General features: G+C 38.0%; 1 protein-coding gene across 1 annotated transcript in view; it reads left to right on the top strand.

Annotated features, from left to right (window-relative positions):
- Dnah5 (dynein axonemal heavy chain 5) overlaps positions 1 to 21,798 on the top strand; it is a 316,139-nt gene extending 294,341 nt beyond the window's left edge. The window contains 3 exon segments of the mRNA XM_019208553.2: positions 8,520 to 8,758; positions 10,971 to 11,096; positions 21,562 to 21,798. Coding sequence (XP_019064098.1) covers positions 8,520 to 8,671 — 152 coding nt within the window. The 3' untranslated portion in view covers positions 8,672 to 8,758; positions 10,971 to 11,096; positions 21,562 to 21,798.
- The last annotated feature ends 423 nt before the right edge of the window (positions 21,799 to 22,221 follow it).

Genomic DNA, 22,221 nt, shown 5'->3' with positions numbered 1-22,221 from the left:
CTGTATCTCTCCAATGATCAGTGATGTTGAACATTTTTTCCTACATTTAGTTACTTCTTTGTCTGAAAAATGTCTGTTCATTTCAGATGCCCACTTTTGAGTCAGGTCTTTACATGTGGGGGGGTCTGATATTTTTTGAGTTTTTTATATATTCTAGATAATAGTCCTTTGTCTGAGGACCACCTGGTAAAAACATTTTCCCACATATTTGGTTATCTGTTAGTTCTGTTGGTGGTTTCTCTTGCAGTGCAGAAGCTTTTTAAAAAGATGAGATCCCAGTTGTTGATTCTTTTTGCTTGTTTCTATGCTGCTGAGGAATTGTTCATGAAGTCTTTTCCTATGCCAATGTCTTCAAGAGTTCTGCCTAACTTATCTTCCAGCAAATTTAGTGACTCTTTTTCAATATTTAGATTTTTTTTCTGGTACTGGGGATCAAACTCGGGTCCTTGCACTTGAAGAAGCAGGCACTGAAACCACTGAGCTAAATCCCCAGCCCAGTATTTAGATCTTCAATCCACTTGGATTTTAGTTTAGTGCATGGTGAAAGATAAGGATCTACTTTTAATCTTTGGCAGGTTGAAATCCAGTTTTTCCAACACAATTTATTAAAGAGTCTATTCCTCCAGTGAGGATGGATGGCTCCTTTGTCAAAGATGAAGTAGCTGAGTACATCTGGAGTTGTTCCTGTATCTTCCAATGTATTCCATGGATCCTAAGGTCTTTTTCTTTGCCAGTACCATGCTGTAATTTATCACAGGCACTTTGCAGTATAGTTTCAAACTGGGGATTCTGATATCCCCTGTCGTGTCTCTGTTGCCTAAGAATGGCTTTTGCTATTCTAGGTCTCTTCTGGTTCCAAATGAACTTTTGGATTATTTTCTCTCGTTCTGCGAGATATACCATTGGAATTTGAATTCAGATTGCATTGAATCTGTATAGCAGTTTTGGTAGTACGGCCATTTTCACTATGTTGATTCTTCCCACCCAGGAGCAGGTGATAACTTTCCATTTGCTTATATCCTCTGCAATCTCTTTTTTCAGAGTGCTGTAGTTTTCAGGACTTTCACTTCCTTCATTAGATTGATTCCTAGATACTTCATTTTTTTGGGGGATGCTATTGTGAAAGGAATTGTTTCCTTAATTTCTCTCTCAGTGAGTCTGTTATTTGTGTACAGGAAGGCTGTTGATTCTTTGAGTGTGGACCTTGTATCCAGTTACTATGCTAGATGTGTCAATTAAATCTAGAAATCTCTTGGCCAAGTTTTTTGGGTCTTCTATGTAGAGTATCATATTATCAGCAAATAATGACAGTTTAACTTCTTCCTTTCCTATATTTTTTGCTTTAATTTCTTTCTCATGTCTAATTGCTGTGGCTGATGTTTCCAGAACTATATTGAATAGGAGTGGTGATAGTGGATAGTCTTTTCTTGTTCCCGATTTTAACGTAAAGGTTTTCAGCTTTGGGCCATTTAATATGATGTTGGCTGTTGGTTTTTCATAGAAAGACTTTATCAAGTTGAGACAAAGACCATCTGTTCCAATTTTCTACAGGGTTTTTATCATGAATGGGTGCTGACTTTTGTCGAATGCTTTTTCTGCATGTATTGAGATGATCACATGGTTTTTGTCCTTGACTCTGTTGATACAGTATATTACATTTATTGATTTATATATGTTGAACCATCCTTGATCCCTGGAATAAATCTGACTTGGTCAGCAGGTATGATCTTCTTGAGGACCATCTCTATTCTGTTTGCCAGTATCTTATTGAGGATTTTTGCATGTATGTTCATTAAGGAGATTGTCCCATAGTTATCTTTTTTGGTTTGGTATTTCCCTGGTTTCAGAATCAAAGTAACACTTGTTTCCAGGAATGAATTTGGAAGTATTGCCTCCCTTTCAATTTCACTGAAAAGTTTAAAGAGTAGTGGCAGTAGTTTTTCTCTAAATATCTTAGAGAATTCAGCAGTGAAGCCATCAGGACCTGGGCTTTTCTTAGTTTGTAAATGTTTAATTATGTTTTCAATTTCATTGATTGTAATTGGGGTGTTTAGAATTTTTATCTTCTTCGTTCATCTTTGGTAATTCATAATTATCTAGAAATCTGTCAGTTTTTTCTGTGTTTTCCATTTTATTAGAATTCAGGTTCTCAAGTAGTTATTGATGATCCTTTGGATTTCTGCTGGATCTGTTATGACTTCACCTTTTTTGTTCCTAGTTGTATGTATCTGAGGCTTTTCTTTCCTTTTTTTTTTTTGACAAGGTTGGCTAAGGGTTTATTGATTTTATTTATTCTTTTGAAAAACTAACTCTGATTCATTGATTTTTTTTGTATCATTCTCTTAATTTCCATTGCATTGATTTCTGCTCTGATCTTTATAATTTCCTTCCTTGTACACTTTGGGTTTTTCTTGATCTTCTTTTTCTAGGAACTTGAGATTAATCATTAGGTTGTTTATTTGAGCTCACTCTATTTTTCTAGTGTGGGCATTCAATGCTATGAATTTTCCACATAGACTTGCTTTCACTGTGTCCCATAGATTCCTGTATGTTTTATTGGCATTATCATTTATTTGTAAAAACTGGCTAATTTCTTCTTTAATTTCCTCTGTGACCCATTGATTGTTCAGAAGAGTTTTGTTCAATTCACATGTGTATGTGAAGTTCTCATGGTTTCTTATGCTATTGATCTCCAGCTTAACTGCACTATGGTCTGATAATATACATGGGATAACTTCAATTCCTTTGCATTTATTCATACCTGTTCTATGAGCTAGTATGAGATCTATTTTGGAGAATAACCAATGTGTAGCTGAACAGAATGTATATTCTGATTTTGTATGGTGGAACACTCTGTAGATGTCTATTAAGTCCATTTGTTCAAAAGCTTGGTTTAATTCCAGTATTTCCTTATTGATTTTTTGTCTAGATGATCTGTCTTTTGTGACAGTGGGGTATTTAGGTCCCCACTACAATTGTATTAGTGGTTATTTGGTTTCTCATGTCCCTTAATATTTGTTTTGTATATTGGGGGGCATTAATATTCGGTGCATATTTATTTATAATTGTCCTCTCCTCTTCTTGGATCATTCCCTTTAAGGATGGAGTGGCCTTCTTTGTCTCTTTTAATCAGGTTTGGCTTGAAATTTACTTTGTCTGCAAATAAGATAGCTACCCCTGCTTTTTCTAGACTCCTGTTGCATGGAGAACTGTTTTCCATCTTTTCACTTTCAGCCCATGAGTTTTTTTTTGAACTAGGTGCATTTCTTTTATACAACCTCTTGTTGGATTTTGCTTCTTAATTCATTCTGCCAGTCTCTTTCGTTTGATTGGTGATTGAAGCCATTAACATTGATGGTTATAACTAATACACATTGGTTTATCATTGTCATGCTATTGTCCCGTTGTTGGCTCTTTTTAATTTTTCCCCCCTCCCTCTAATTTCTTGCCTTGCCTAATTTATTTGCCCTGTTGGGCTTAATGGTGTTGTGAACTTCATTGTGTTTTTCTAGGATACTGTTTAGAATTGTTTGTAGTGCTGGTTTGGTATTCATGAAGTTTCTTGGTGTTCTTTGTCATGGAAGTATTTTATTTCTCCATCCATTTTAAAAGAGACTTTTTCAGGGTACATCAGTCTAGGTTGGAGGTTTTTTTCTTTTAGGGCTTGAAGTACCTCACTCCATGCTCTTCTTGACCTGAGGGTTTGTGTTGAAAAGTCTGCTGTGATTCTGATGGGCTTTCCTTTGCACATGTTTTGTTTCTTTTCTCTAACTGCTTATGGTATTTTGTTGTTCTCTTGGGTTTCCAGGATCTGGACTATTATATGTCTAGGTGTAGATGATTTTTGTTTATAGCTAATTGGAGTCCTATATGCCTCGCTTATCTGTATGTCACAATCTTCCCCTCTGTTTGGAAGTTTTTTGTCATTAATTCTGTGAACAGCTTCTTTTTAAAAAGTCATTTGTATTTTCTCCTACTACTTCATGGATTCTTATTAGTCTTATGTTATTCTTCTTTGCACCATCTAGGAGTTGTTGGATCGATTTCTCATGGTTCCTTACTGTTTTTAAGAGATCTCTCTTTTCATGGTCATTGACTGCAATCATATCTTCTATACTGAAATTCTATCTTCGCATTTGTACATTCTGCTGTGAATGCTTTCAATAGTGTTTTTAATCTCCGATATCCTTTTGAAACTGTTTCATGGTTTCCATTTCTTTCCTATGTTGGGCATTCATGGTTTCCATTTCTTTCCTATGCTGAGCATTCATGGCTTTTATCATGGTCCTGAACTCCTCTATTTTTATTTTTTTGGCTGTTTTGGTTCTAAAGTCTCTAGTCATTGTGCTCACCATGTGTGTAGATATCTGTGAAATTATTTCTGGTTTGAATTTTTCTAGCGCCTGATTGATCTATTTTGTTACTTCCTATTCAGTGAGTTCAGGGTGTCCTGGTGGATGATTGTCAGACTTTCCCACCTCATTTCCCCTAGAGTTTGCCATTGGTGAACTGGAAGTCTGTATTTGTGCCTTGCTTAAGTGCTTTCTCATTTTTATTTTTGTTGTTGGGCTGTCCTTATTTTATTCCTGGGTTAGTACTTTGATCTTCCTGATATAGCTGGACTTTAGGTTTTGAGTTTCTAATGACTCAAAGACACTCTCATTGTCATAATATTGGGAATGACAATTGATTAAATCATTCACAACCCTTTAGCCCAGTTGATACAGTCAGCAACACAACAGCATCAAGCCCAGCTTAGAAATTGACCATTTGTGGTAGTTATTTATCTATCACCTTTAACCATGTAAATTAAATCAAAGTCAAGGACTAGCCAAAAACATGTTTATAGTGAATAAACTCTTCAATATAGCACCTTTGCCCATCAGGGTGGGGACTTAGAAGAAGTTTGGAGGAGAGGAATATGTAGATAAAAGAATATAAGAAGCTTGCAAATGAAGTCAGAGGACACAGGATGATCACACAAACTCTAGGAAACTGTTGAAGTCAAGAGGGAAAGACAGAGTGCAAGAACAAAGACAGGAATAGAAGAACTTAACAGTAAGAGGGAAGCTATAAATTTTACTCATTTTCCTTTGAAATTAATGACAATGGAGTGAAGGAAAAAGAGGGAAGAAAAGAAAAAGAAAGAAGTAATCCAACTAGGGCAGGAATAAAAAAGGGTGATGAATAACGTTTGGGATCAAGATATTGATTAGGAAAAAGAAGAAAGAAAAAAAGAAAGAATGAAGAATGGTAAAAATAACATTTAAAAATAAAAAATTAAAATTAAAAAGAAGAGGAAAAGAAAGGAAAAAAAAACTTGAAGAGCCCCTTTCAGGGTATGTCTTTATTCTTACAATAGACTCCATGGGCAGCGATGTGCAGAACTAAGTCGATCAGCTAGCCAGTGGCAGATCCCTGAGACTCAGGCTGAATTCTGACTCCTACATATTGACCTTTGTGAGGTTCTACTGCAGGTCCCAGCTGCCCTTCCCCTGAAGATAGTCCGAGTTCTGATGGAAGGTGGTGATTCCTCCAACTTACCAACTACGGAGGTCTGTACCTTCATTGCAGTTGTTCACTTCCATTCTATCTTCTGGAGCTTAGTACAATGGCCTTTATGACCACCTGTGCCTCTGCAGTGTGGATCCACGTACTGGAGGCCCGAGAGCATGTGTGTGTGTGTGTGGGGGGGATGTTGCAGAGGCACCCAAGCAGCTGGGCAGTCCTCAGTACTCTGCTCCCACAAAGACCAGGGGCTCTGGAGGTGGGGAAACAGGCAGCTCCCCGTGCAGCTCATTATTAGCATTTTTTAACTCATGGCTTTTAAGGTTGAATGAAAGCCACATGTAAACATGAAGGTCTAGTAATTTAAATGTTCTCGCAACAAGGAGATTAAATTAAAGAATGATTTAAAGTTATCTATAGATACTATGTGACTTGGTTACTTCGGATATTGGAAGAAGCACATGTAATGGATACTAATGTGTGGATTAAAAATTTAGACTACATATGCTACACAGTTAGGAAATGAAACTCCCCCAAGGTGTTTTATAAACATTTAGGGGAGAAGAGTGTGGAGCTCACCAATTTTTCTAACCTCTTTTCTCATTTTTCCTTCTGGGACCCCAAGGCTTTAGACATATGTAGCTGACTTGTTCTACCTACCTAGCATGCTCATTTTTCTCTTGTTATTTGTCTAAGCAGCAGAATGGTTGAAGATCATCTGCTTATGTGGCTGTTCAGTGTCAGTCAGCAATTTCACTGGGAATTTGTGTTTTCAGGGGGCTTTCTAATCATGTTGTAAATGTGGCTGCCTGCTATGACTGGGCATGAGACCCTTCAGTTCTGAAGCAATTAAAAATAAATAAAATTAGATAATATTTCAGAGAATTGTTTGTACCTACTCATTGAAAAGAGTGATTTAAAAAAATAATACCAACCTTCTTTTTGGATTAAAATTCATGCAATCAATACTTCAGAAAGTATCATTATTATAATTATCATTAGGTTCAGATGTAGGTTCTAATAACTTCAAAATTTATGAAAGAGATGCTAATCAAATTTTCAATATGAAAAGCAGTTATTTGTGTATTACCTGCTAACTGATCATAAAATTAAAGTATTTTAAATATATCACTTAGTATAGTTAGCATTCCATGATACATCGTCATTCACTTGATCAGAATTTTTCATATATATATAATTAATATTTCATATATATTTATATACAATTAATATTACTAGTGACATCCTCACAGTAATTGAAATAAATAATATCCAAACTTCAGAATTAGATGTCGTATTATTTTAAGTTGTTTCAAGTAACTAATTTTGTGGGATTAAGTACATGTAGCTTTAAAATGCTACAAAACAGCTATGACTTCATTGTTTTAGAACAGGATTTCTCAGTCTCTGGATAACTCTTTGTTGGGGAAGTTATTTTAACTTTTGTGGGATGTAAACGGCATCCTTGACTTCCGTACACTAGATATTAGGCAAACTCACAATTGTAATAGTCAGAAATGTCACACTTATTGGTAAATATCTTCCAAGGATGGAATCACCCTGGTTAGAAATAACTACTTTATAATATGCATTTTATATTGGAAATTATGTGTTGTATTGTCCTCCTCAAATGTTTAGCTTCTTACAATAAAAGTAAATTTATTCCAGATGTCTAAAAACACAGCAGATCAAAGGTTTTACTGGGTCAAATAATGAGGATCCAACTTATGATAGTGCCTTGCTTTTATAATTTGTTAGAGTGAATATTGACCAAATCAGTTGTAAGGAATAAAGTCAGTAACTCTGATGTATTAAGACTACATTTGCAGAATTGTTGCTTCCATGTTTTAGTGCCCAGATGGATTCCACTAATTCCCGGAAACAAAGTTATTGCTTAGTTAAATGTGGTTTCATCTCAAGAGTTACGTGGGAGTTATTTACAATATTGTATTGGTCTCCCAAAGTATGGCCACAACTTTTGTCCTGAAAGAACATACAATCTGGAAGAGACCATAAAAGCATAGGGAACTGCATGAGACGGATGTTAAGAGACAAATAGATAACTGGGTTTCACAAAAAACTAATGAAGCCTAAACACCTAAGCTCTTCACAGATACCTTCGGAAACCTAGTTTGTATTTGTACATTTTCCCCATATGAGTTCTGTTCATGTACATTTAACACCCCAGAGAATGGAATCTGTGCCTGAGCATGGTGTTTCCAGGGGCTGAGAAAAGGAGACTGTGAGGAGGCATAGATCACGAAGAGGGTTCTTGGAGGACCAACACACAGAGGTGTGTTCACTGCCTGTGTGGTTGCATTTGCAGGGGCAAACTGCATCTGGTCTTGTCCAGAAGGAAAAAAATCAAATATCAGGGAGCTAGACTGTGCTATTTGCTCTGCTTCCCAGACATTTATTGCTCTCCTCATCCATGGAGAGTTCATACCTTGTGTGACTGGAGCACCCTGTGTGATTTAAATGTGAGGGGGACTGTGGCACATAGGGCTGAAGATGAGATTTAGAAATATGATGTTGATGGCGATGATGATGATGATGGTGGTGGTGGTGGTGGTGGTGGTGGTGGTGAAGACAAAGTAATGCTCACTGGTGCTGGGGATCTGATTAAATGGCAGGCTCCTCCTGCTGGGGAGTAAAGGGAGGTGAGTCCTCTGGTGAAGAGGTCAAGGAGAGCTGCTGGAGGTGCACATTGAGTAGAAGTGGGAAGAGAAAGAGAAAACATGTGGGCAGGGGTCATTGTCAAGGTCATGGGGTGAGGGGCCACCAAGGTCAAGCTCAGGTTGTCTGGTGTCTTACCACAGCCAGTGTGATGTCTGTGTCACATGCAGGGTTGCGTGGTCTCAAGGAGTTCTGCTTATTCTCCCAAACCTACCTCTCTGTGGTGTGACTTTCAGAATGCTCCACCATGGCTCTGCAATCTCTGAGGTGCTTCAGTTAGAATTTGATCAAGTTCTTCTCTCTCACTATTTATTTTTTATTTTATTTTTTTGTAGCCCCAAGAGATCCTCGGTTTTACTCTTGCCCGATTTACAAGAAGCCAGTTCGAACGGACTTGAACTACGTCGCTGCTGTGGACCTCAGGACCGTCCAGGCCCCAGAACACTGGGTGCTCCGTGGGGTTGCCCTTCTTTGTGACGTCAAGTGATGTAGGAATGTACCACATGTAATGACCTGGAAAATGCAAGGTCCAAGTTATTACTATCTTTATTTCTCTATGAGTGCTGAACAGTGTGTAAGTAGGTTGCTTGTGCAATTAACGAGTAGCATAGGTTGCTTCTATATAGTCGTAGGTTTCCAACTATTTAGTTGGCTGTTCAATCTCATTTTACCTGTTTCATCATCAGCGAGCAAACAGCTGGGAAAGTTATTAGTGATTTAAAAGTAAAACTTACAATCTCCTAATGAAGTATGGCCTTCAAACTGCAGTCGCTCCTTTCCTTCTTCATTCTGAAGATCAGTTAGGTTGAGTGCATCTTTTTTCTTGAAGGGATTATTCTGTGAATGTGGGTCTGGTAATACCTAGGTTCCCCAAGGTACTGTGCTGTTAATGCAAGGTAAAGGAAAGTTTGTGCTGATTTTGCTTTTATTGTCTTTTGCATTTAAGTCAAGTTGAGATTTATTTTCAAGGCTTCAATATATCTATTAAAAAGACTTTTTGAAGAATGGAAAGAAATAGAAGAAAGAGTTAAGGATGTAAATGGAACATTCCTATAAACTGTAGAATAAACAGAATAATGATTAACCCTAGTTATGATTAATATTGAGGTACTAAATGATATAGTAAAAGTAACTGAAAGAGAATCATAGTACAGTATCTATAAAAATGCTACAGTTAATTTGTGAGAATTGTGACACATCAATCATAATACCAAATAATGAAAATGTGGACTTGATACAAATTAATAAAAGGTTGTTTGTAAATGCCTGAATTGTAGTTGTTGTTTATGGGGGATAACTGCCATGAAGTATTCAGAAAAAAGCATATGAAATTGGACTTTTACTGAACACTTGGAAAAGGTGTAATTCATATGATTTTGTGACACATACCTGTTAATAAGGATGTGCAAGTCTCAGAGACCCAAAGTAGAAAAGGACACCATGGAAACAACTAGACACTTTTAAGAATGAATCAAGCCCAGAATGTGTCTGAAACAGTGACGATCCTGTGAAGCGTCTTCCTTTTTATTGTAATTTTAATTTTATTTTTAAAAGTTTTATCGGTATATATTTGAAGTGTGTATACTGATTGTGTTCGTCATGGGGCATTAGTACAGGTACATAATAAGGGGATACATTGTATCCTCTTCCAATCTTCTCCCTTCCGCTCCTTCCATCTCTTGATAACCTTTCCCTTTTGCAAAACATCCATCTCCCTCTTTCTTATTATCTATCCTTTATCGTGTTCTTTACTTTCGAGTTTCTCATATAAGAGAAATGATGTGATATTTCTGCCCAGTGTCCTTGCCCTCGCCCTGGCTGGCCCCATTGAAAGGTGCTCAGCATTCAGGTGGAGGAGCTGCAGCCAGGTGGACAGGGAAAAGCAATCAGCCGAATCTGCCACATGCTGCAAAATCATCTACCTTGGGTGCAGCAAAGACAGCAACATGAGGTGTGGGACTTTTGCAGAGTGACAGAGCAGTCTTTTCCATGTACCTCAATACTCATTATTAAAAATATTTACTTTACACCTGTGTGTCAGGCAGTCTCCTGGTTCAGTGGTGAGAAGAACATTGCCACAATGCCTGATCTCATGACATTCACCTAGCAGGAGTAGATGCCGAAAATAAGCGATTATCCAGGTACTTAGTTGTATATTCTTTCAGTTTGTGAATGTATGACATGGCATACTTGAGATAGATATAAAATGATATCAAGCTGTGATTAAGTGCTATTAGGGAAAAGCTTTGGTTCCATGAGTGAGAAATAACAGGGGAGACATTGGTATTCCAGTTACGTGATTTTGAGCAGACAGAAGTTACCCCACCATGTCCCTTTTTATTTGTATTTGGTCTATCTAGCTAACTATCTTCTATCATCTATGATCTACTTGTTTATCCATATCATCATCATCATCATCATCATCATCATCATCATCATCATCATCATCATCATCATCATCATCATCATCATCATCATCATTTTTTTCTCTGTGCTGGGAATCAGTCCCACGGCCTTGTGCATGCTGGGAAAGCACTCTGTCACTGAGATACATCCCATCCTCTCATTTCTTAAATCCAAAGACATGAAATTTGACAACGATGAAGTATTTCCCTGAGTGGTAGCAGCTAGCACGCATGCTGCGTATTCTTGCCTGGCCTTTCCTTTCAAGAACTGAGGTCAATAGGGAAGTCTTGCCTCATTGTAAATGGCCCATTTATGCATACAGCACATCTCACGTTTTCCTACAGAAACTCACCTCAGCCTTCTCTGAGCTTCCTTTTCAGGAATGTTAGCACACAGTGAACCAGCTCAGTATCAGCAAGGATATGGCCCCATCAGGGGACTGAGCAGAGCCAAGTCCTGGTGTTCCTGAGCAGCTCCTTTACCCTAGATGCTGTTTGCCTGCAGAGGTATGATTTGATTGCGGCATAAGGGAAGATAGCTTTGAGGAGGTCACCTCTAAATTTAAACCCGGGGAACAGGGGGAGGCATCTCAGGCCCACCTCTCCTGGGACCTCACCTCTTGCTCCCTTAAGGGAGAAATGGAGCACTGGGCTTGGAAGAAGAGTGATGGGAAAACCTGACCTGGAGCAGAGGGCAAGGTGCATGCCTTCTCAATATCATGTCACACCTTCCTATGACAGCAGACAAGACAGGGTAGCGGCTGATGGAAGTCAGGTTTCGAAGTCATCACTTTGAGGAGTGCTTGAGGCTATTTGCAATGGAAAATCTCAGGGTAATGAACTCAATATCAAGACGTGGTGAGACAACCACCATTTTTATAGTTACGTAGCTTGCATGGTTTTCAGGAAAAAATGAAAATATCGAGACTAGGTAGGAAGAAAGGGACAAGAGGATGGAAAGAAGTATCCTGCATGGGGTACAGTAGCGGCTGGGATAGAGCTTCAAGTTTCTTTTCCTTTATTCACTGTTAGAATTTGCTTAGTAACTATAACCCTGGCAGAACAAGACAGTGACTTGATCTCAAAATTCATCAAGTGAGCCTTCTAAAATGCATTCCTTATCCTCTGGATTTCAAAAATTCATTATGAAATGACACCATTATGAACTAAGATGATTTTAATATCTTGAAGGATTCAGTCTGAAGTCATAAAAATTCTATCTGTTCCTCGTTAGAAACATCCAGAAAACCACTGTGAATTTGTTTAATGAATATGTTTTCTATGCTGTCTTTGTACCTTCTCTGATTTAGGACTCCATTTAATTTTCCAAGGCTCTAGATTTATAGGCTTGCTTAATTGTTTCCAAGTTGGAACTTATGTTGGTGGGTGCAAAACCAAGCTTGGGAGCCTTGTCCTCTTTAATTTGCATGCCAAATTGTGTTTCCCATTGGAAAATACATTTTTGCTCCTTGCTATGTGTCTTGAGAGTAGAGCAAATGCATATTGTGCAGTGTGGTGCTATGCCCTGTTCTAGTGATGTTTTATGACGACCATAATACCTTTCCTCGTTTATTTCTTAATTTAGGTTAATAGGCATAACATTCATATCAGGTGTGATCAAAGGCAGACTTGCCAGGAAAGCCAATTGAATTTTCCCTAATACTTTGTACAGGAGTCAGTTTTAATAAGGCCACATAGAGTGTTCACTCTGCATGGCTGAGAAGGGAGAAAGAGTAATGTGATGAAGGACACTAAAGAGACTACCTAAAAAGTTGCAGAATGGAGAGGCTAGTGAAAGGTGGTGAATCAAAACCCGAGTTTGTAGCTGATATTGAACACGTCTCCTTACTGCCAAGAATGGTTTAAAATTCACCCCTGAGCTTCAATTGATCAGTGCAGTCAGCTATGATGTATCCATTTATAATTTATTTATGCAAATACTTTAAGCAAATCCCAAGAGACCTTAGAAAAAGACCTTCTGAAACATCTTTATGTTTTACTGTTTGAAAAGTATTTGCATGTAACAGTGAAACTTTTTGCTCTTTGAACAGTAAAAATATTTTTCAGTGTTTCGGGAATGTAACAAACTGCTATTGTTCATATTTTATGTCCTGTGATACATTATACCACAGATACCAAAGATTTATGTGATATAAATGAAGGGCATTTTAAAGATGACCACTGTAAATTGAACCCTATTCTTAGAAAATGAAAAATCTTCTAGATATTTTGCTCAGAAACATTGACCATTAGCTGGAGAAAATAATTAATGTATACCTCTATTTTGTCTTTGGTCTGCTTTGGTTTATTTTTATTTGTCATTTGTTTTCCCTAACCTATTTTCCCTGGGCTATAAGTCTACCAGGAGTCTTCTGCGGTAAAATATCAGAATATGCTATTTAATCCATAATGGATATCATATAAGGATGGGTGATTCAATGGTAAATTGGGAGTGAGTGTAGAATACTAAGAGAACTTTTCTAAGTTGATGCTAGAAGTATGAATTGCCAGTCTGAAAACAGGGGGGTGATTCTGTATGTACCATTATGAACCATGAGCATGTTATATTCAAAGACATTGAGGCAACAGCAAGTTATAAAGGCAAAATGAGAACAGGCATCTGGTGGGAAGATGTCTTTGCAGAAGTATGTATAAGTAGTATAAGGTTGTATAAGGTTAGGTTGGACAAATATAAAGCTAAGGTTTTATTAGATCTTTTTGTGCTAGTTACTATCAAGCAACCAGAGATGAGAATAATTTTTTCATAAACTTTCAGCTTTGTTGTTGTTAAGGTCAATGCAAGTGACTTTATTTTAGTTCTAATTAACTTGCATAGAATTATGCAACAAATTTTGCTTGTGTAAACAAAATTACTTATTTTGATTTCTATTAACATAGACATGTTTGCGTTTAGATATAAGCATAATGGTGATAAAACAAAACATGTTTTAAAATCAGTGAAGTGGCTTGTGGAAATAAATTAACTAGTTTATTAGAGGAAAAATTAAATTCCTATCTTATAATATATGAGGAGTTGGTCTTAGGTGAGTGGTAAAAAACTGTGGGGTATAATTGGCAATTAAATAGAACATGGCAATACAATTTGATGCCAACTTCTCCATAATTTATAGCAATATACCTCATGGGAAACATACCGCACCAGAGGCTTGTACAAAGTCTATGATAGCACACATTTGTAACTTAGTGCATTGACATCCACCAAGTTATACTGGGACATCGTCTGTGGGGCCTTGCTGTGGAGGAGTAGTCTACTATAAGCTTCAGAATTAAGTGATCTGCAGGATGGCAGATAAATACCAGGGCAGTTTGCAGGATTATACTTACTGGGACAAGCCCTTGCCAAATCGTGAAATTCTCACCTTTCATGTTTGCATAGACCTTTTCCTTTACCTCTTTGCCATTTTCAGCTGCCTCCTGGGCCCCCAGCTGATTGAACTGCTAGTGTATTAAGTTGAGAATCTCTTGGAAAATATGACTTTGCTTACTCTGTCTTATTGGCCTAGACTCTACCTCTGTACTTCAGGAAAAAGAATTTTCACAGAAGCATATATGTAATACTGGGGGGAAGTTAATAGGTTGTCTTCTAAATTTAATCCATATCTTATAAGAATGAAAGCATCTCTCATATGAAACCACCACTGAAGCTGCAGATTAAACTCATTTGTCCTAATTGAGCAGTTATTAATAATATTTTGCTATAAATGAGAAGTGTAGAAATGCCCAAACTCACTGGTACCCCAGAACAATACCTGTCAACCAGAAATCTCCTTGTCTAATCAGTCATTCTGTTTGGTCTCATTATTTGGGTTCCCAATGTGCTCATAAAGGTTCTGTTAACTCTGAGCACTTTTATACATAATTGCGACACTAATCATATGTACAGCGGCTGCTCTGTAACTAAATGTTCATGGGTAAAAGACACTTAGAGCTCTAGGATAATACTGAAGCTCTTTTCACACTTCTATCTCAAGCCCTTACTGCTCCTTTGAGGGTTTTTTTTTCCCTACATCTATCATCTACTTGACCAGTTCTAATCACCTGATGGTGGTTTCTATCCTCTAGCAATGGAGGGAATTCTTATCCCCCACACCAGTTCAGCTGGTTAGGAAATGGTCACACATCAGGAGGCAAATATCAGATAGAGCAACTGAAGCTTTGTCTCTTTTTACAGCTGCTGCCACCTGAGCTTTACCTCCTGTCAGATCAGTGGCAGCATTAGAGTCTCATAGGAATGCAAACCTTACTGTGAACTGCACAAGCAAAATGTCTACATTGTATGCTCCATAAGAGAATCTAATGCACCCTGAGCTGAGGTGGAGCTGAGGCAGTGATGCTAACACTGTGGAGCAGCTGCAGATACATTCCCATTAGCAGAGGGGTCTGACTGCAAATATCTGTAATATGCTTGAATCACCCTGAAACCTTCTCCTCATTGCCTGTCCTGATCAGTGGAAAAACTGTTCTCTACAAAACTGGTCCCTAGAGCCAAAATCTGAGGACTACTAGTCCTGGAGTACACAGGAAAAGGCTCCCAAGTATCCACATAGATAAACTTCCTTCTTTTCTCAGAGTTATTTCTGATCAATTATGTTTTTGACTACTGTGATATGGAGAGGTAGTAAGGCAACTTGAGAAAGAAGAACATTTAGAACCCACAGACTAACTCATTCTATCACTCACTACCTATGTGAATTTGGGAATGCTGATTACTGTTTCTAAGGCATCATTTCCTTATTGGCAAAATTTACTACACCATGTTTTTGAAGTAGTGATGAACAATAGAATCAAATAATACAAATGTCCCAGGGGCCAGTGTTTTATCTCAGTGGTTCTTCCTTCTGCCTCACAAATGAAAGGTCCCGAGTTCAATCCCTGGTGCCCCCAAAGCAGGTGGGGTGGGGCTCAGGATGAAGGAATGCTCAGCCAGGGCATATTCCTTTCTCCCTACCCCTTAAAGGTCAATTGGTGTGGTAGAGAGAGCATGGGATGTCCTCATCAGGTGTGATGACATGCCTTTAGAGGGAGCCTGATGGCCAGCAGTGCTATGGTCAGAATGTTGCAACATTCATACATTGAAACCTAGTCCCCAGTGCGATGGAGTCTGGAGATGGGGTTTTTGGAGTGTGGGCCATGAAAGCAGAACCTGTGTGAATCAGATTAGTAAGCGAATCACAGAGGCTTAGAAGAGAGTCCTTGTCTCTTTTGCCATGTGAGGGCACAGAGAGAAGTTGAATGTCATGAGCGAAGAAGTGAACACTCATCAGACAGCAAGTCTTGATCTTGAATTTCCCAGCCTGCGGAGCTTGAGCAATAAATGTTACTTCATTTAAGCCAACCAGTCTGTGGTGCTTGGTTATAACAGCCAGAGTGGACAAAGCCAACTAGGCAGAGTCTTTCTACTTCTCCCTGTATGCTCTAAACCTAGTTTTATCTCCACCAGCGCCTTTGTCTCCTTTGCATTTAGAAGGTAACTAATGTCCTGGGGTTCCCATTGTCTTTGTTGTATTTGTCTTGTTGCATTTGTAAGTCAGTTTCTAAGCAAAGTGTGAAACCTCTGTAATTTCTCTCAGCATGGTGTGTATAAATATACAAAGTGTGTAGAATAATACACCATTCAACACTAATGTCTGGTGCTGATTTTCACACCATGGGTCATCAGATGATGTTGCTTTTCCTTTTGAGATCCTTTTCTCTGGCAAAATCAGTTGTTACTTTATTCACAAACTAGTGACCAGCCATTGGAGGTGACGAAAGGGAGATGTAAACAAAGAATAGAAATTAAGTTGCAACCAAAGCTACTTATTTTATTATAAATCTTTGAATTTTTAAAAATAATGTTTCTTAACTCTGGCTGTACATTATTGTACTTTGGAGAGCTTTGAAAATATTATTAGTAAGTCCCCACTTCAATCTAATTAAGACAAAATACCCGGGCAGAGGGCCAGTGTCCCTTGTGAAAACACCAGAGTTGAGAAGCACTTCCTAATGGACAGGCCATTTAGCACTATTAAAACGCTCATTAATACAAGGATTAGAAAACATCAATTTAGGGTTAAAAAATCTTAGAGTAATTATATAACTAAAGAGAGTGGAAGTGACAAAAATTACTTTTTAGATAGTGCTGGGAAGCCTGTCATCAACAGTCTGTTTTATATATTCTCCAATTTTCAAATCTTTATTATCAAATGTCATTGGTGAATTCTGTTGCTTTATAAAGCCATGAAACTGACAGTTTCTCTGAAGCTGCTATGTAAAGGTGCCACTGGAGTGCTTGTTCTGTATCAGAAAGGTGGTGAAATGTGCTATATTAACATCCTTAAAATTTGAGCATGCATGTAAATCACATGGATGTCTTGTTACAAGTGCAGATTTCTAATTGATCTGATCTGCATTTTAAAATCAAGGGTGGACCCGAGACTGATTTCTAGAAAGCTCCTGAGTGACACCAATGCTGTTGAAGAGACACTATTATCTCATATCTCTTCATGGGTTTTGACACTGTTTCCGGGCATGTATACGTTAATGATACGTCTTCATGGTGAATTAACCTCTTTGCTATTATGTGATATTGTTAGGGAATTGATCATGTTAAAGTATGCTGTGACGCCGCCTCACAGGCTGCATTCTCCTGGTACATCTTGGCTCCTAAAATGACCTCATGCCCTTATCTCTGGTTTTCCCCCCCCCAAGGCCACAGTGGTCCAGGAAAGTTGAAACCTGTGTCTGCAGGACTGGGCCCATAAAAGCAATCTGGCCTGTGATAGGTTAAAAGTAACTCATTCCTCATAAATAAGCAATAGCCCACCCCAAAACTGATAAAAGGACCTTCCTTTCTTTGTTCTTCTCTCTCCTTCTGCTTCTTCTTCCTCCTCTCTCTCTCTCTCTCTCTCTCTCTCTCTCTCTCTGCCTTCCTGCCTCCTGCTCGCCTCCCTACAATAAAGATCTCCTGCCGGACCTCTTGGTGCATGAGTGGCCTATTTGGGAAGGGGCACCCGAAAGGGCACGCGAACCCCCCTTTCAGATATTCCCTTATTCATGGTAATATTCGTTCTTCTAATGTTTCTTGGCTTAGAATTAATACAGTCACTCTAAAATTCTTGATTTTATCTTTTCATCCTATCATTTAATGTTTTAATTCTCCTAACCCATCTGTGCCTTTGTATTTAATGTGGTTTTGGCTTTGCTTTTTAATATGATCGGACAACCTGTCTTTTCAGGTGGGAATCCAGGCCATTTACATTACACATGATTATTGGTACACTTTGATTTAAATCTACCACCTCTCTAATTGTTTTCTATCTCATCTTTCTTCCTTTTCTCTTTTTTCTGTTTTTGTATTAGTATTTATGATTCTATTTTTCTCTAATATTGACCTCATAGTGCAAATTAATTCATTTTTACTTCTTTTTACAGGTTGTAGGTTGTGACCAAGAGAGCCTTGAATTCTCCCTAAATTGATTAAATTTAATTGTCTTCTTAAATATAGGCCCCTGAGGTCTCTCTTCCTAGAGCGTTCTTTAAGCAAACTTGTGACTGTAAATTTTGTTTGCTTTTTGAGATGTAAACCTTCCTTAGTGACCCACGTGTGAATGTACTGATTCCCCTAATGAATGCATTTATTATGTATCATGAATATGTACTAATAAAACATTTAAAGATCAAATAACTGACTTTTAAAAAATGAAGTATAACCAAGAAAGATAGAGTTGCTACCTGAAATTATGTATCTGAACCTAGTATTTGAATCTGACTCTGATGATTGAAAGTTAGCAAAGGCATTTGGCCTCCTGAGAGTGACCAGCCTACCCCTGATGTCCTCCAGCTCTTGACCATGGCTCCCCCAGCATCCAAAAATCCTCCTGCCTTCTGTGTAAGCAGAGTTGAGTACATCACTCTCTTCTGCTGCAATAATCTTTTCTTCTTTGGTATCAGGGATCGAACTGAGGTCCTTGCGCTTGCGAGGCAGGCAGTGAAATCACTGGGCTAAATCTCCGGCCCTGCAATAGTCTTGAATAGCCTTTCTCATTGGTTTTACAAAGCATCTGGTACAAGTTTTCTTACACAAGGATTTACAGTATACATCTTTACTTATCACAGTATGTGTTTGTATGTTATCACTTTATAAGAACCTTACAATAGTCCCTCCCTCTCATACTTTTCACTATTATTGCCATACATTTCACAGTTATGTGCTATAAACTCTATAACATGTTGTAATTATTTTTGTGATAGCTATCTTTTAGAGTGATAAAAAGTAATATATTTTATATTTACCTTAATTTTTGCTTTTTCTTCATTCTCCATTTCTTTGTGCAGCTTTGAGTTTGTATCTGCTGTCATCTCTTTTTTGGTTTTGACAACCTTTTTGGACACTTCTTGAAGAACGTTTCTGTTGGAATTTTTCAAGAAATATCTTTATGTCACCTTAATTTGGGGCAAGAATATTTGATAGGTATAGAATTTGAAGTTGTCAGTTTCTCTTTTTAAAACCCCTTTGAACATATTGTTAATTATGAATGACAAACTGTGATAATCCAAGAACTAATTTGTCCATCCAGGTTCTTTCAAGACAGTCTACAGGTTCTTGGTGATAAAACCAGGTGCCCTAGGGTGAAGGGAGGGCCGGGACAAGGGGAAAAAATGAAAACCAAGACCTGTCATGTAAGGTTATAAGATCCCAATGATGAATGTAACTGTACTGTATACCTAAAATGTACCAATAAACTCAATGAGGAAAACAAAACAAAACAAAACAAAAAAAACCAGGTGTTCTAGACAAATCCATTTCTTGGAGAGAGGGAGCACAATACCTTCTCTGGATCAACCCTCCTAGCCCCAGCATTGGTGGAAATTCTTTGGTTTCCTGAAGGTGGAAGAGCAGTATAGGTCAGGGAAGCACAGGAAAAAAGATCTTTTCAATTCCAGATGTCTATCTAATTACAATTTATATTTGATCTGGCTTTCTCTTCGTTATAAGAGGGACAGTTTTCTTTGAAACTCTACATTTTATTTGAAAGAATAATTCCTTTTAAAATTTCTTGTAAGACTTGAATAAGCTAAAGTGACTCCATGCTAATAGGCCAGACTGTGCTTCTTCATATGCTAATTGCTACCTTGGCTAACAGCCTGCCCAGGGCAAATGGTATGACAAAAGGTTACCTAGAACATTTCCTGCATAAGATAAGCAATGTGTCTGCAGTCTTGTTCTGTGAATTCCCTGACTCTTTGTTTAGAAAAACCTTATAAAAAATACCTCAGCCCCTGAGCAGTTGCCTCTGAGCTACCTGGCTCTGGGAGTGCCCTCTGGACAGACTAATAAAGGTCTATTTACCATCTGGCCTGGTGTGCTCCCTCCTTGGTTTCTCGTTTCTCCTTCGAGCTCCCGGAGCCTCGCTGGGTGTTAGGGCCCAGCATCGTGGAGGCCTTTTTGGCTGTTCACGCTCTGTGGAGTGGAAGTGAGACTTTAAGTCTTACATTCTTAAGTCAAAATATCATTTCTAGTATGTCATCAGTCTCTGTTTCTTTTGTGAAGGTCAGCATCTTTAAGCAAAGGAAAAATAATTGCTCTGTAAAATGTTTAACTTTTGAGATATTAGCAATTTAGTTTATTTGTACATGCATGCACATATTCTAATTAAACAAGTTGTATTTACTGCCTATGAGAGCTATGACACTTTCAGGAAGCAATGGGTTAAAACCAAAAAAATATATTCATTTACCATTCTGGAAACCAAAGGTTCAAATCAAGGCAGGGCTGTGCTCCCTCCAGAAGGTGCAGGGGAGAATCCTTCCTACATTGTTCAGCTTTTGTGGGCGGTTGGCATCCCTTGGCTCCTGGTCAACAAATTCCATTCTTTCTGTCTCCCTTTTCACAACACCTAATGTCTCTAATGCATCTAATGTCCCTCTGTCATTTCCCTATAAAGACACTTGTGATGGGATTTAAAGTCTGCCTGTATAATATAGAAAACTCTCATCTGAAAACTCTATGTAACACAATTTTTTTGAGGTTTAGGAGAGGCTGTTCTTGTTTTACCATTACTAGGGGTACTACCAATGCTATTGTGGTTTTATTGTCGCCAAACTTTCATTGAAATCCACTGTTTTTGTGGGTCACTAGAGTTAGGTAGGCAGAGAAAGCTAAAAGGAATGGTGTCATATGCTTTGTTTATTTCTGGGCCTTGAGTCAATAATAATTATCACAACAAAGCTAATTTATTGAATACTTACAGAGTGTCAAGAGTAAGGCAACTTCTTTGAATGCTTTGCTATTGAGAAAATTGTCTGAGGCATTGAGATGGTCTGAGAATCAACAGCCTTGAAATTTCCTGGAGTCTGTTACAACTGCATGATCTTACATTGACCTGTATTCAATTAAAGTTTTACGAAGATCCCTGATGCTTTGCCTGAACATTACATTTGAGAAAAATCCTTCTTCAGTCTTAACTTACTTAACCCTCACAAATATTCTACAATGCAAGCATTATTGTCAGTACCTGTTTTACAGCTGAGGACCACAAGGCTTAGAAAGTTTAGGTAACTTGCTCAAAGCCATTCACAGACCAGGGAGTGGATGCAGAATCCATTCCAAATCTGCCTTTTCCTTGAATGTGCTATTCAGAATCCTTGATGTTCTGCCTCTTCACACAGTGAGCAGTGGATGTTGACTCATTAGGAAGCACAAACAATCTACTTTCCAAATCCCAACCATTTCAAATTGACTCTAAACTATTCGGTTATTCACTATCAGTCCCATGGTGGTCCCTAAAAACAGCATTTCTATGTAAAATCCACTTTAGGTATAATCTCTAGTCTTGCTAAAGGGATTTGTTAGACTATTGTTTGAATATGGGCTAATGAAGTAAATTTTACTTGCAGAAAATTTTTACAGTGTCATTTAGGACCAGAACACAAATATAACCTCTACCCCTTGCCTTCTGTTTTCATACAGAAAACAAATATACAACCAGCAAAAAATCTAACAGAGGAGCCCATTCTACTGCAAGAGGGGAGAGAACTACTTGTCATCTATGAAGGGATCTGCAAGGGCTCTGTGACTGACTGTCTCTTAATAAGATATGGCTACCATTTTAAATTAATTTTCAGGATGTGATTTTAGGTGTGATGTCTCTATGTGAAATAGGCATTTTCACCACTCTATCTGAACACTGAAAATTGCTTTCTTTGCTCAAACCACCTTCCATTCTGAATTATGGTCATGAATTTTTCACATAGTGTTTATTAGAAATAAAAATACACTTTCTTTTAAAAATTCATGTGGAGTGTCAGTCTTTTATTTGTAAAGATTTTTTACACCCATTTTGTAAGTAGGAAAAAGAGCCAACGTGCACAAATTAGATGTTAAGCCAACAGTGCCTTATTTATGACCCAGAGTAACATTGTGTGGTAAAAATTATCTTCATTTTTGCATAGAAGAAAATGGAGGGTCACAACAATTAACTTGGCTACGGACCAAAGTTAGATGGTAGACCGGGTAAATGGTGTCAGGGGTCTGAGTTTACATTAATTTTTGCAAGTGTCCAAAGTCCAGTTCAGTACCCTCTGCATCAAACTTAACTAGTCTTTCTCAACTCCCCTGGAAGCAAACACT

The sequence above is a fragment of the Fukomys damarensis genome, unplaced genomic scaffold, assembly GCF_012274545.1.
Source record: "Fukomys damarensis isolate Sample0158 unplaced genomic scaffold, DMR_v1.0_HiC HiC_scaffold_1, whole genome shotgun sequence".
NCBI classification, from domain to species: Eukaryota; Metazoa; Chordata; class Mammalia; order Rodentia; family Bathyergidae; genus Fukomys; species Fukomys damarensis.
This window is presented reverse-complemented; position numbering and strand designations above follow the sequence as displayed.